Raw genomic sequence first — 16,112 nt, forward strand, 5'->3', positions numbered from 1 at the left:
AGAGGTCATTTCTTTTACAGTTCATCTTGCTTACATTAACTGTATGATAAGATACATATATATATATATATATATACACACACACATATATATACATGAGCTTAATATTATGTCAATTTGATTTTATTTATTACCTTGGCTCACACATCACACAAAATCAGGCTTTTTAAAAAAACCAGGAGTTTACTCTGGGGATGGATGACTCTCCTACCGGTCATGGGACAGTTTCAGCTGCTGGGTCTGCTGCTCGTGGGCATTGATTAGTAGCTTTTTCAGCAGCTCGCACTGCTGGCTCAGGTGCAGGTCCCGGATTTCTTGCTCCTCAGCACTGTGGGTGTTGATCATCTCTGACCACTCCTTTGTGTGTTGTGCCACAATCTCTTTGACCTGTTTGGGGAAAGGGGGATAGTGCCACCTGGAGTCCTGACAGGGCAGGAATGAACTGAAAGCATTATATTATTCATGCATTTCTGACCCCTCCCACCAATTTACTTGGCAAATCAGTAGATGCCTATAACCTGCAAAAAATCATGTGTATGAATCAATGGGAATCAGGAAGTCATTACTTATTAAAATAAATCAATCACTTTGGCTCCAAATATTTAATCATGACCTGTTATTTCACTGCCTAACTTGCCCACACTCTGGTTAGTCGGGCCCTTGGGCTCCTTTACTGATTACATCAGAATTCTCCTCATCACCTTGTGCTTTTCTGGCTTTCCTTACATAAGGCCACAGGTCTGAATAGAGAGCTGTGTGTTCTCTTATTCCTGGATCATGCCTTATTGCATCAAACCTAATAGATGCTGGGGTAGAAAATCCTCCCCTCCCAGTATCCACACTCTTGGCAATGTGAATTTGTAGCTCCTCTTGCCAAGAGCTAGAGTTTATTTCTCCACTTCCTTGAATCTGACTGATTTGCGACTTGCCTTAGCCCATGAGACAGTAGCAAATGGGATGTAAGCAGAGCATCACATTTGCTATGCTTGGAACCCAGAGGCTACCCTGTGACTAAGTCTGGGCTAGGCTGCTGGAGGTTGAGAGTCACGTAGGAAAAAACAACCAGCAGCCAGCCAGCCACCAGATACGTGAATGAGGCCATCAAAGACCAGCTGACTGCAGATACAAGAGAGAGCCCAGCCAAAATCAGTAGAAGAACCACCCAGTAGAGTACAGCCCAAATTTCTGACCCACTGAACTGTGAGCTAATAAATGGTGGCTGTTTTAAGGCACTAAATTTTGGCATAGTTTATTATGCAACAAAAGCAAACTGATACTGTTACCAAGGTTCCTTCTTTCCTATTTATGCAAAGCATCTAAAAATCATGGCATGCTGCACAAGCACTAGTTCTCAAACATGCCAGTTAAGAAGAGAGAGAGTGGGGACGGCTCTCTAAGACACATGGCTTACTGCCTCTATAGAGTTCATGCCATACAAAATATGTATGGCCAAGAACTTTATCTTGAACAGCTTGGCTGGTCCATGTACATGGCAAGGTCATTGGGCTGGACGACAGAGCTGCATATAAACATATGGATGCTGGCTGGTTTGACCAAAAGCTGTAGTTGGGAGCTTACTTTAAGAGTTTTGTTTTTTGGTTTTTTTAAAAAAACTATTGTTGCTGGAAGAATTGTTTGTGTTCTTGACTGGGACTTAGTGCTTAGTTCTCCAAATGTCAACAAACTTAATTAAGATTTCTCGAGCTCCTACTTTCTCCTGTCTTTGGGTAAATGTGAGTAATTAGGCTCATCCCTTAGAATACCAAGTCTTGACTGTTTCTCACCTTGATTTTTTCTTTGCCACAGCAAAGTTAGGATAGAGTAACTATCAAACAGTTACTCAACCTCTAATTTGGGTGTTCTTCTGTCATGGTAAATATTACTTCAATAGGGAAGAATATTCTGTATTTTATACAGTATTTCCTGTGAGTCTCTTTACTTATTATATCAATTGATTCCTCTAAGGCAGACAACGTAAATATTATTAGCATATTTCTAAAAACAGGACAAAAAATACGTTCCATAAAATGGCTCTTCCAAAAGCCAGTGAGTCATGGGCAAACATGAACCCTCAGATCTCCTGACTTCTCAGAGCAGCCCCAGGTTATTGTCATTTCTGATTTATACTAGGGACCCCTTCTAAAACCTTACAAAGTGTCTCCTGCAAGTCATTGCTATAAAAATAGGCATTTCCTTACCTTAGATTTGTGATCTGATGTCAGTGTCTGAATTTTAATTTCTGTTTCTTTTTTCATTTCGAGACAATTACTTCCCCTGAAAATGGAAAGTTGCAAATGCATGCCGGAAATTAGATACCTTCCCGTTCCTACGGGCCCCTGCTACACGGCTTTCTGATGAAGACAACAGATTCATCAAACGTGGGATGCCACAGCTCACTGGGCAACATCAGATTTTCTGGTAATAGACTCACACCTTACAAAATATTTTCAGTATCATGATGGCTCAATTCAATCACAACACAAGGAAACACTTTGGACCTAACAATTATTTCATTGTTAAGGGTCTGTTGTCAGAGTTTCCATTTTGGTTCCTATTTTTCCTCAAGCTATTTTTTTATTCAATAAAATATTATTTGGGATGAAAACTGGAAAATAGGTCCTCAGCCTTGAACTGAATTTTTAATTCTTCTGTTTTGGTTGTAAAGCCAGATTTTTGTATTTTAAACATGCCAAGGAGTGAGAAAATAGCATTTCTTGGCATCACAGGGTAATTTTTGCCTCTTATTCTGTTGTAAATAGGAAATATATAATAGGCAATTGCCCAGCGACCATTACAGCTTATTTCAGCGATTATGTTTTCCTTCTGGAAGATCCACAGCACTGCTGAAACAAGAACAGGTTTCTGCATATGTGCTCTGGTTTATTATAGCCCAAGTCAGAATGCTTCATTATATTACTAATTTAGAGCTCCTCTGAAAGAAACATTACTCTAAAAATGCTAGGTCTCTCATCAAACCAACCACTTCTCAATGGCTGGCACGGAGCATGTTTCTTCTCTATTCTGTTTTTTTAGTGAGCTTGTAGCTGAAATAGTCCTCTGGCTTAATTCTAGCCAGAATCTTTCACCGTAAATAGAATGATAGGTTTTATTCAGTAGTCTTATCTGTTGGCCTAAGCTAAGGACTCCTGGGATATTGAAAATCAAGAGTGCATTTTTTTCTTCTAGCACATCAACATTACTACTTATTTTCTGATTGTACAAAATAATTTCTGTAATTTTGAATTTTCCCAGCTTTATCTTGTCCTCCCTTCTCCCTCATTCATTTCTCCCCATCACCTTACAGCTACTTGAGTGGAAAACACATGCGACACACAACAGCTGGAGAGCACTTGAATAAATTTCCTCTTTTCCACTTCAATCCTCCATCCCCTTCAGTTGAGTTGGTAAGAATAAAAGGAAACCTTTTGTTTTAGAAATGGATCCTGCTTAAGAAACCCCCAAAGTCTCTAGCCAGTTTCCCTTTTTACTGACTTTTTAGCAACTTGGTTGGAGTAAGAATTCTAGGCAATCTGGATAGCACGGTTAGTATTAACAATGAGAAACTCTCCTCAGATATGGCTGAACAGAAGGAAGTATTTGATGTCCGATTTTGGAGTAACTGTTAATGTATTGTTAAAACATTGATTGCTTAAAGTATTTGGGAAATTCTCTTTGTGGAGAGCCTGAAGGTAGTGTTGAATCTGACAGTACAGACTCAGGAAGAAATCTGTAGGTTAGAGTTTTTATCTACACTTAGGATAAAATAAGGCTTTATTTGGTGAGAGACCTGTGAGTTTGCTCAATAGTCTGAGTAAGGGGCTAAGTGTCTCACCAGGAACAACTTACAATAACTACCCTTTTGACCCCAATTTACCTTTGAGAGTAAAAATAATAATGAAGTAAATATATCTTTTATCCATTCTTGATTTCTAAATGTAGCACTTACGATTTATTGATTTAGAAAATTGTAATGTTTTTAGCAAAGAAACTTCCTTATGGTGCTTGAGTCTGAAATCTCCTAAATAAATATTTTTGGTTTGGTTAAAAACATGCAAAGAAAATTTCAATGCAGCCATCCACGAAAATACATAAAACATTTTTTTGAAGAGGTGACTTGTGAATAAAAATTTTATTCTTGAAGAGTACCATAAAGTTGTCAAAATCTGCTCCCTAAAAACATGGTGTTAGGGTCTATGTCTACTATGCTCTTTCAACATTTTGGTCTAAAATGTCATTAAGTGGAAAAAAAAAATACCAAAGCTGCTGAGGTGGACAGAAGTCTGGAAGAGTCATAGCTCATTAAAACGATTATTACCATCGATATTGCCACATGAGCCACGAAATGGGTTGCTGAGCTTTGCCTGGCTCACTCATGTAAAATACTTATCAAAATGTCAAAGTAACGGGCAATGTTTCTGCCTCAGTGGTACAGTGAAAACGATGAGGAAAATAAAGGGCAGACTGTACTGGCATGTAATAACGAATGCTCAATAGTTACTGCCTGGTTTGTATTTTTCTAAAAAAATATCACTTTAATAAAAATGAAGCCATCTCTCAAATAGCGAGGCCTGAGATCAGGGTGGGTATATGTAATTACCCACCACTTATTCCTCAAGCAAATTACATTGGTTTCATGTCATGAAATTGGATCTTGGGACCTGAAATTTCAGCAATAAGAAAGGATGTCCAAGAAAATAAACAAATTTAATCTGTTCTGTTTTCACAGCCTTAGTTTTCTAGGTATATCTTGAATGAATGTCCAAACAAAAAACAAAAAACAAGTAGGAAAATGATGTAATTCCTTCATCCTTTTCTCTTCTCTCACACTAAAGACTGTGGAAAGTTAGAAGATATCAACAGGGATTTGAGAAAGGAGATAAAAACCAGAGGGAATCCACTGAAGGAGGACAAAGCTAGGCCAAAAGATAATTTCTCAGATAAATAGAATATATGCATAGCATCACATATTTTCCCCAAGATATTTATTAATTATAAAGAGAAAAGCAGTAACTGTGCAGTGCAAAACTGGTCAAATGCCACCTTAGCCAAAAGATTCAGGTTAACATCACCAACGATGAGACACATAAATATTAACATCACGTACCCCCAAAATCATGCGCTCAGAAGGAAGCAGCTTCACTTCTGTGGTGTGCTTACCTAAAATGCATAACCTCACTGTAATCATGAGAAAATATCAGACTAAACCAAAGGAAGACACATCCTACAAAATAACTGACCGGTACTCTTCAAAAGTAAAAAAGTCATGAAAGACAGGGAGAAATGAAGGAATCATCAGAGGCTGGAGGAGACTGATGAGACAACTAAATGTAATGTGTGATTCTAGAGTGGATCCCAGAACAGAAAAAGAGCATTAGTGGAAAAACTGATAAAATTTGAAAAAGCACAGTAGTTTAATTAATGGGATTGTACCAATGTCAATTTCCTGGTTTGATAATTGAACTACAGTTACATGAGATATTAAGACTTAGGGAAGGTGAGTTAAGGGTATAAGGGGAACTCTCTGTACTATTTTTGCAAGTTTTCTGTAAGTTTAAAATTATTTCAAAATAAAAAGTTACAATCAATTCTTACAGTGGAAAAGTATTTTTTTTCAATTATTTGTGGCTAATATTTCTTTTTCATATTAGAACTAATTACAATGAATTAAAGGATTTCAGTAAATCCGATGAGAACCTTTCCTAAACCTTAAATGACTGGACTCCCTGACTGGTTATGGTATTAGACTGTTTGAAATAAGTGAGTCTCTTATTTTCCTAGAATAATTTTTAATGATGAAAACTGAGTCAACACTGAGTTCTCTCTTGGCCTAAAAAGGCAGCTGACTCATTCAAAAAGACAAGATATAAAAATGGAGAAAAGCTTCAGAAGGAAATAAACAGTATTACCCCTTCTTCTTCATTGCCTTCTCTAGGATCTTCTCATGCGTCGACTTCTCTTTGTCGTACTGCGCCACGATTTTGTCAACTTGCGTGCAATGTAACTTCTGCATGGTACTGTGCTCCTGAACAAGAAGGTGCAGCTAAGAATTGGGCTTTTAGTGTGGTTGATAAATTTTACACTATTTTGGGCTAGCATAATTTTCACCAGCTTTCCCAGAGTCTTTGCTTGGAAAGTCAAGGAGTTACCGCGTCTGAGAACTATGCAGACTTCCAATATTCCATCTTACACAAGAGTTTCTTATCCAAGGGCATCCCCAACAAAGGCCTCTCTAGCCTCAGTCTAATGAACATGCCCACCTCGAAAGGCATCCCTGCTCAAGTGTGGGCAGTGCCAATCATCCCAAAGTCCTTTCTTCTATACATATAAGGGTACTTAAAAAAAAATTGTGGAAAAATAGAATTAAATGATAATACACATCTTATGATAAACTTTTTGAAGTACCCTTGTATATCTCCATAGAGTTTCCAGCCATTCATCTTTGTTCTGCTAGTCAGTCTATTGCCCCTTCTACACATTGGTTCTCAAACACCCAAATTCAGCCACCATATTTCTTCTCTTTTACATGCTAAATACAGATGCTTCTCACCTTATGATGGGGTTATGTCCTGATAAACCCACTGTAAGTTAAAAAATATTGTAAGCTGAAAATGCACTTAATACACCTAACCTACCGAACATCTTAGCTTGGCCTAGCCTACTTAAAATGTGCTTAGAACACTTACGTCAGCCTATAGTTGGGCAAAATCCTCTAACACAAAGCCTATTTTATAATAAAGTGTGGAAAATCTCATGTAATTTATTACATGCTGAACCTGAAGTGAGAAACAATGGTTGTGTGGGTGTTTAAAGTATGGTTTCTACTGAATTCCTACTGATTTTGCAACATTGAAAGTCAAAAATTGTAAGTCGGGACTCTCTGTATAACTTCATCATGTGACATAATTTCTAAGTACCTGGCACATTTTGGAACATCTTGAATACCATCATTACCCAACATAAATATAGTCATTACCAAAGTGTGTGCACCTTTGTGTTATAAACACATTTTAGAGCTTCTGCAATGTGGCACTGGGTTAAGAACATGGGTTCCTCATCTCAAATCATCTACCCTCTCGGCATCTCCTCATCTTTTTTTTTTTTTTTTTTTTTTTTCTTTTTTCATGTCCAGCAACGGATCGCAACCCTCAGTGTCGCACCTGTACCGGACCAGGACCGGCAATGGGATCGCAACCCTCGGTGTTGCTCCCACACCTCGCTCAGCCAGTGAGTGGGAACCGATCTGTATGTGGTATCCGAACCCTCGGCGGGAGCGCCACCGCACTCCCAAGCGGCGCACTGTAGCAGTGCGCCACCGGGCCGGCCCCATCTCCTCATCTTTATATTTGGGATGATACTTCATAAATCTGTTAGGATTAAAAGTAATCTAATATAAATCATATTTCAAATGCCTGTTATACATTATTCAAAATACAGTGACATACAAACCTATTTATACTATTTAATAACCATGATAATACATAGAGAGCGACTTGGGATAAGGGACACCACTCAGATTAATTAAATCAATAAACCTTTCCTCCAAGCTTTATATATGGCCCAGGAAGAGAGTAACACACTGATGTATACTTGAATGTGTTTAACTTTTCTTGCAATGTCTTGGAGGAAGAAAAACCCTACTAAAATGCCCTACTCCTAATCTTCTTGCTAAGGTTTAGAAGATACTATGCTTGGCTAGCACATGTGTTAATTTTCCTGGGCAAATCAATGAGGGGCTTTCTGTAAGTCTTAATTAAAACATATTAGAGGTGCCACATCCCTATGCCTCTTGCAAATAACTTTGAAAGGACGGTAGAGAAGACCATTTCTTTAAATATTCTACTGTAGCACAGAACAAGTAGCGGCTTTAAGCCTTGGAAATAAGCTGACACAGATTATTTCTTAAGAAAATGTTCTGTTCTGGGCCGGCCCGGTAGCGCACTGCTATAGTGCGCCGCTTGAGAGTGCGGCGGCGCTCCCGCCGAGAGTTCGGATCCCACATACAGACCGGCCGCTCACTGGCTGAGCGAGGTGCGGGAGCAACACCGAAGGTTGCGATCCCGGTGCCAGTCCCGGTCCGGTACGGGCACGACACTGAGGGTTGCGATCCATTGCCGATCACAAAAAAAAGACAAAAAGGAAAAAAAAAAAAAAAGAAAATGTTCTCGTGAACCTTATTAACATAAATATGAGGACTAAAGCTGTTTGTTCCATAAAGTGGTTTGTGACAGATTCAACTCCATGAGATAACACTCTACAAGGGCAGGGAAAGTCTTTGTTCACCAGTACCTGGTACAAAGTAGGAGCTTAATAAATATTTGTTGCATGAATAAAACATTAGCATAGGAAAGGAGCCAAAAGACTTGGATTCTGGTCCCAGCTCAGTCAGTAATCACCCAAGTGGTCTCATGTAACATATATACATATCCTTATAGGCCTCAATTTCTTTCTTAAAAAGTGAACAAAATATCTTTGCCAACCTAATTCAGGCGGTGGTTATGAGCTGCAAAGTTACCTAATGTATGTAGAAATTTGAAAAATTAGAAGCATATGGAATTAAAATTATTACAGTCAATACAAATAACAAGAAAGCTGCTCTTGTAAAACTGTCTGTTTCTCTCTGTGCTCAAAACTCCATTCCTGTATGGTAGGCAGTAACTACTGAAGTGTTTCAGGGATAATTTGTTTCCTAGACTCCACCTCTCCTTTCAGAACGGAAGGGGAATCCTAATTATTGATCTCCATTTGACTCCTGTCAAACTTCAGCTTCCTGTTCTATAAAATTAAGGGGTCAAAAAATGCTCTCTAAGCCCATTTTAGCTCAAAGTCTATAATTGATTTTATTCTTTTGTTCCCTAATTAAATAAAGAGATGCTATGGAAAAAACATAATTTTTTTCATTAATTCAGGTCAAGAAGTACCAAAATTAAATGTGTTTACTTTAAGTCAATCTTAATTGGGACTTTTATTTGAAAAATGCATAGCTTTTGGCAGAATTTATATATGTTTCTTATCCAAATTAAGAGTAACTTCAGCTTCTTTTGGGAAAAATTGCTGTTGCAATTCATTTTTATGACGATGGGAATGAATGATCACAGCACAGATGGTGCTGAAAATCTGAGTAAATCATGTTTTCCCAGCATGTAACTCTGAGATTAGCAACGGGCTGACTGGTGGCTGCTGTGTTTTTGTCTCTTTCTACTTTCCAATGGAGTTATAGGTCTGTTCTTGAGGTCTTAATATGAATTACCATTGATAACTTTAACAGCAGTCATGGTGTTATCAGATGAATTGTTTGCATAGCAAAGAGCAAATTTTCCATTGGTAATTACTAAAATGCCAATTTTCAGTAGGTTTTTTAGGCATTTTATTTGACTCATTTAATGGGGCTTCAAACTGATAGCCCAAGGACTGCATCCAGCCCACAGATAGAGTATTTATTATCTATCTATCTATCTATCTATCTATCTATCTATCTATCTATCTATCTATCTATCTATCTATCTATCTATCTATCTATCTATCTATCTATCTATCTATCTATCTATCTATCTATCTATCTATCTATCTATCTATCTATCTATCTATCTATCTATCCATCCATCCATTCATTCATTTATTGGCCTACATGGTATTTCAAGAAGAGACTGAATTAGAGGCTAATATTAAAAGATCAGGAACTTAAAACAAGATTTCAATTTTAAGATTTTCCTTTAGAGAACACAGTTGGCTGTTACATTCTTGAGGCACCCATGGTGGGAGCTGAGTCTGACTTGTCCTTTGGACATTTTTCTGGAGTCTATACGTGGCCAACTTTTCTCTGTTACTTTCTGCTTGTCTTCTATAAGCGTTTGAGTTGTCATTCTTCTTCTGACATGTTACTGGGGATATTTATCCAACTTTGGGTTTTAAATGTTTTGCTCTAGAGATCTGACCACATTAAAAGCATGCCTGTGTCTTACTGAAAGTAACCCCAGCTCTGGATCCCGATGAGTTGTGTGCTAGGGTGGGAATCACTGTTGTTTAGTTTGGCTTTTATGTGTCTCATCTGATGGACACTGGAAAAGCATTCCTCTCGTTTCCATTTCAAATTGAAGAGGTGGTTCTAGAAAGTGAGGGACAAATAGAAGTCTGTGTGCAGCTGCATTCAGAGGGTCAAAACCAATGGACCATCACCATTTTCCAAAAATAGGCATTTTATCAAGCGTCTTCATTGCATTTGGCGCTTAACTGGTCATTAGTCCTATCTTCTCAATGTCCTAACAGCAGATCATACACCTATTTCTATGGCTGTCTTTTGCAAACAGCAGATCCTTATATGCTCACCACTATTCCTTTTCCTCCTTTAGTTTACCTTTGGAAATAAGCTCTCTTTTGAACTGTACATTTATTTCTTAAACCACTGGGATTTAGTTCATGAATTCTCTGTTTCCCTGTAGGTCTTAAAAGTGGAATTATTTATCTAGGCTGATAAGTAAGAGCTGAGATCTCCCTACAGTCATTGAATGTGAAATAAGTATTGGTCCCTGCTCTTAGCTACCAAGTGCCAAGGCTGGGCCATGGGCACAGAAGTAAGAAGAGTACAGCCCAGGCTACCTTCCCTTCTCAGTAAGCAATTTTATAATGCAAGGCTTTTGGGTGGTAAACCTTAGCCCCATCTTAGATGACTTCAGAATTGTTATAAAAGAGCTATAGATGTTGTTTCACAGAAAGGATGGGAATTTATTCTCACTACTGCTTGACAACAGGGTAAAACCTCTGTTTCCTTAAGGAGGCCTGATCTGCGTCTTGCTGAGAATTGGTAGGGTTTCCACTAAGGCGCTGAGGATTAGTAAAGAGTGCTAAATAAAGTTCTAAAGAAAGAGTTCTCAAAATTTAGTACACACAGGAGAGGAGTTTATTTAAAATGTATTTGTAAGATCTCTCCTTGGAAATTATAACTAAGTCTCAGGTGGGCACAAGAATATGCATTTTTATGAAACCTCCAGCTCTTGGCCCAATAATTATAGGAAAAACCAGTCCTGAAGGAAGCCAAGTTATTTGTACACTGACAGCGAATGCTATTAAAAACTTGTTACTGAGACCATCAAGAAGAAGATGTATGGAGAGAAGAAAAACTGGTGTGGGAAAACTCAGAGCCAGCTGAGGACAGTAGTTAAGAGCTTGGGTTCAGATTCGGACTGAATCTGGTTCAAATCCTGGCTCCCCCATTTAAAAACTGGGTGGTTAGGTCAGGTTGTGTTTCTTTCAAGTGTAAAGGATCTCATCTGTCAAATGGTTGGTTGACTGTTTCCAAAAATGGCTGCAATTATTCCCCTTCCTGTATCCACCCTGATTTGTAAGTGACATTGTCACCTGTCAAGAGGCAGAGTCATTTCCTGAATCTGGGCCGGACTTATGACTTGCTTTTGCCAACAGAATGAGGTGGAAGTGATGGTGTGTCAATTTTGAGCTGAGCCCTCAAGGAACCTTTCGATTCCTGCTTGGTCTCTTGGGACCTGTGCCATGTGAACACACCTGGACTAGCCTGCCCAGAGATGAGAGACTACATCAAGCTGAGAACATGGTTTAGCAGAGGTCTCCCTGAATCAGACAGCCCCCCTTTCTGTCCACTACCTGCCAAACTGGCAGTGACAGCAGATGTGTGAGTGAATCCAGCTGAATCCAGCCCAAACTGCTGGCCTACAAAATTGTGAGCTAAATAAATGGCAGTTGTATTAAGTCATTACATTTCAGGGTGGTTTGTTACCCAGCAAAAGCTAACTGATGTATGTTAGTATAATTATAGCACTCCTTTATATAATTGCTACAAGAATACCTAAGGATAAATGCTAACCATCAAAATATATTAGCTAGCATTACATTACCATTGGTGTTGATAGAAACATTAGTGTTAGGATAAACAAGGTCAAATGGAGACCAGGCACTACATGTGCACAGTGGTAACAGGTTCACCACGTCCTTCTATCTCCTTCACCTTTTTCATTTTTCAGTTTTAAAGACAAGCATGTTAGCAGAACAGGTGTTGACATATATTAGACAAGTAAATATTCATATATATTCCTCATTTTAGAAGTTAGCTCAGATAAGACAGTGGAAAATATGAGAGTACTTCAAAAAATTTGTGGAGAAGTAGAATTAAAAGATAATACAAATCTTCCCATAAACTTTTTGAAGTGTGCTAATATCAGGGAAATATTATAGATTAAAAAATTACAGAATATCTACAAGACAGAAAGGCCTAATTATTACAAAATTATTTGTAAAGCACTTGAACAATTAAAGTAGACAACAAGCTTCCTTTTCTTTTCTTTTTTTTTTTTTTTAAATAAAAGTAGGCAATGTGGTGAGCTGTAAAGGATATTGTGATAGGAGCAGGCAAACAGGGCTTGTAACCAGCATTAATCAGTTACATTACTCTAGGCAAGGGACTCACCTCTCTGAGTTTTGTTTTATTCATTATCTAAATTCTGGAGAGTATTATTTAGGTTTCAGGAATATTGTGAGGATTTGAGAATGTATATAAAATGTGTGACACAAAAGTGTCACTAAATAAATGTTAGCCTTATTAGCAGTAGTAGTTTTATATAAAAGACTCTACAATTCAGGTTTCATAAATTATATTCTCAAAGCAGGCCGAATAAAAAAGCTGGTCTCCCGTGTATTCAATGTGGGAGAAGGAATTCACTCCTTAGCTTACAATCACATACTTGTGACTTGAACTTCTGAAGTGCATGAGAATATGAAAAACAAGCAGTAAAATGCAGTCCCCTGCTCAGAAATACTCCCGAAAAGCAATAGGTAAGTGCTACATATTGTACTGTGGCACTTTAGCTCCCTTACTCGACTTAAGAGATTTTGAAGGCTAACACTTCCTTCAAAAAATGCACACGTAAACTGTTATGAAAGTCCACACAAATTCAGACAGTGGGATTTAGGGTGATTTAAAAATCTTCTTTTAGGTGCTATTATAACATGGGGGCTCCTAGAAACTCAAGATTATTTTCTGCAAATGAAACCAACAATTTATTTGGCCGTATGGGATTTACTGGTTATTAAATGATATGAAAATTTCTCTGCCAACCAGAGAGAAAACTGAATAAAACACAAGGCATCTTGAGTTGGAAGGGAAGATCTGATAAAGCCATCTCTAAACTGTCTCATGGAATAATCATTTCCCATCTTTGCTGCTTTTCTGATTAAGCAGATCGGCAAGTTAACTGACCTGAATCATTTTGGACTTGAAGGTTTAGCAAATAAATCAACAGACAGCTCTGCTCAGTATGGTGCAGGTGACATTCTAAAGAACCTAGGAGCATCCTTCCTTAGTAACTGCCCAGGTAATCAGTGTATCAACACCGTCCAAAGTAGACGGAGGTTTTCCTGAATGTCCCATATGCTGTCCCTGCATTTGATGCGGTGAGGGGAACTTGCTTACTCAGTGAATCACCCAATATCCTACACAGAATAACGCAGTAAGAAGAGTACAGGGTCTGGACTCAGATGATTTGGGTTCAAATATCAGCTCTGCTGCTCCCTAACTCTGGGATATTAGTTAAATTGCTTAACCTCACTAACTCTTAATTTCCTCACATTCAAGTAGGGACTGAAAAAGAATTTACCTTACAGATTAGAGAGCACTAAATGAGACAATACATGTAAAGCGCTGAGCACAACATCTGGAAATTACTGAGCATGCAAAAATTCTAGCTGCTATTATTGTTTTTGTTGTTATCAGTCACAATATATTTCCTGGTCACGCCTCAAGGAAATATTACATGAGGCCCCAAAATTTATGTTTCCAACTAGCCCAAAGGCCAATGAGGTGTCTGCTCGATGACAGAAATCCAATTTAAAAGCAAGGAAAATCTGATAGATAATGCCGTGGCATATGGGCACCAATTCATTCCTAATAACTAAAGTCTTTTAAATTGCATTTTCTCTTATTTCTTTTTCTATCTCTTTTTCTGTTGCCTTTGCATATTCCAGCTTGTTGCCAATAACCAACAAACTTGACATCCCTACTATGAAATAGCTCTGTCTCCAATAGCTCCATTAGGCAACGTAAGGAATTCCACTGAATGTAATCATGAAACTTAGGAACAAACAGTCTTTGAAGTGACCTCTGTACCAGCAAATCCACTGAGCCATCAGGTCAATAATACAGGGAACACTACTGGGGCAAGATTAGGCCCGGCTTCTCGAAGGAGCACAAACTGTTAAAGAAATGACAGGGTTCCAAGGCAGGCTCTTTGCATCTTAATATCTGTAGTGATTCAAAGGTACATCGCCCAAGCCCAGCTGTGCAGGATGTGCCTTGGTTTGAGGCTTGGGTTAGAGTATAAAGAAGTGGGAATGCAAGACTAGTTTAAAAGAACTCAGACATCCTTTCAAACTGAGAAATTAAGTTTCTCTTGCTCTCACTACCCTTAATAGAAGACACCACTATCCTTCCAGTAGCAGCAGTTGTTACACATCTCAGGAAGGAAAGAGGTTGTACCTTTTTCTCCTTTCCCTGTGAAGGGAGACTGGAAAGAAGGACGTTCTTTGAGTGCTGTGAGTTTTTCAACAGACAGGAGAATTCCTGGGGCCATCTCCTATTATTCTCTAAAATTTGCAACTAGCTCTTATAATTTCTTGCAATCACTGTCAAAAAAAAAGACCACTTGTTATGGGTAAAAAGGAAAAATAAATATATTTCAGAAGTAGGCCACTGGGCAGGATTTACATAGTGGGGGAAAACGGAGAAGCATTCTTTCTCTAGGTGCCATGGGTGGGAAGTTCAGAGCTTGCCAGCATCTCCCTGTGTGGCAAACTATCTGACAGTGACTCACGGAACTTAGGTAACCAGTGGCGAAGATTGTGAGCTGGTCTTCAATAGTCAGTCTACGGCCCAATATTTTATATAAAGTCATATTACTAGTGAAACAACTGTTAAATTGGTGAAGCTTTATTATGCTTTTGAAATAATTGTTAGAAATGCAGACTGCAAATCAGTGACAGCCAATCCCAAATGGATTCTATTTTTTATTTTCATAACTAACCAGTTAAAATGAAGGTACTGCTGTCCAGTTGGCTGGTATTAGCTTCTAAGTAGGGTTTTGGTTGTGAATGAGTCATCAGCACAAAACACAAAATAGTAACTTTAGGTTTATATCGAGAGCTAAAAGTAAAAAACAAAAGAGCAAATGCAATTACACACACTACACAAAAACATCGTACCTTTGCATGTTTCTTCTTTAAGGAATTTAGCTCCTTCTGTTGTTTCTTTAAATGCTTCAAGTAAGCCTGTGGAGAAAAACAAAGGATCCAAAATAAGTTTTTTGTAGTCTTAATGATTACAGAAACAAAAATACATTGGTTCCATCAATATGCATAATACAAAAGAGGTTGCAAAATGATCAAGAATTTTTACCTTCATCTGCTTTAAATCTTCTATCCTCACCTGAGGGATAAGTTCAATACCTAACAACAACAACAACAAATTCAAGTCACTGTGTACATTAAAAATTAGAGACAATAACTGATAATATAAAATTCACAGTTTCAAAATCTTATCTAAAGACTCTAAGCAGCTTTACATGTAATGTTATGATATAAACATCTTAAATTCCTATTGCAAAGCAATTAACCAGACAATGAAACGCTTAGCGTCTTATGTTCCCTACAAGCAGAGCCTGAGAAGGGGATTCATGTGCACATGATTTATTGAAGGCAAACACTCAGGAGAAACCTCTGAGGGAGCGAGAAAAGCAGGATGGGGCAGAGGAAGAAGGTAGGGTGTATTTCTAGCTGAAATCCAGCCTGGGCCTGATCCAACAGGGAGCTCTTTAGTAGAAATGATCCCCAAGAGTTGTTCTACCTTGATGAAAGACACCTGGGCTTTTGTAACCCTGGACAGCTTCAGAGGTTTTACAAAACTTTTCAGGCATTTCTAGACAAGGGAACTCCCATGGCCTCAGGGCAATTCTCTGGAGGGGAAGCTGTAATTCCCACTCAACCAAAACTCATAGCAGCTGGGGGATGGGGCAGTGACCCCCATCAAGCACACAGCATCTATTACAGTTACTGTTATCTTTTTTTTTTTTTTTTTTTTTTTTTTTTTTTTTTTTTTC

General features: G+C 38.3%; 1 protein-coding gene across 1 annotated transcript in view; it reads right to left on the minus strand.

The window, feature by feature from the left end:
* PLCB4 (phospholipase C, beta 4) overlaps positions 1-16,112 on the minus strand; it is a gene marked incomplete at its 5' end in the record, with an annotated part of 85,642 nt that overhangs the window by 16,060 nt on the left and 53,470 nt on the right. Inside the window, 5 exons of the mRNA XM_008590984.1 lie at positions 212-387; positions 2,199-2,274; positions 5,907-6,022; positions 15,220-15,285; positions 15,413-15,462. Of these exons, the coding sequence (XP_008589206.1) occupies positions 212-387; positions 2,199-2,274; positions 5,907-6,022; positions 15,220-15,285; positions 15,413-15,462 (484 nt within the window). The remainder of the gene's footprint in view (positions 1-211; positions 388-2,198; positions 2,275-5,906; positions 6,023-15,219; positions 15,286-15,412; positions 15,463-16,112) is intronic.

Source organism: Galeopterus variegatus, unplaced genomic scaffold (assembly GCF_000696425.1).
Source record: "Galeopterus variegatus unplaced genomic scaffold, G_variegatus-3.0.2 Scaffold6533, whole genome shotgun sequence".
Lineage (NCBI taxonomy): Eukaryota > Metazoa > Chordata > Mammalia > Dermoptera > Cynocephalidae > Galeopterus > Galeopterus variegatus.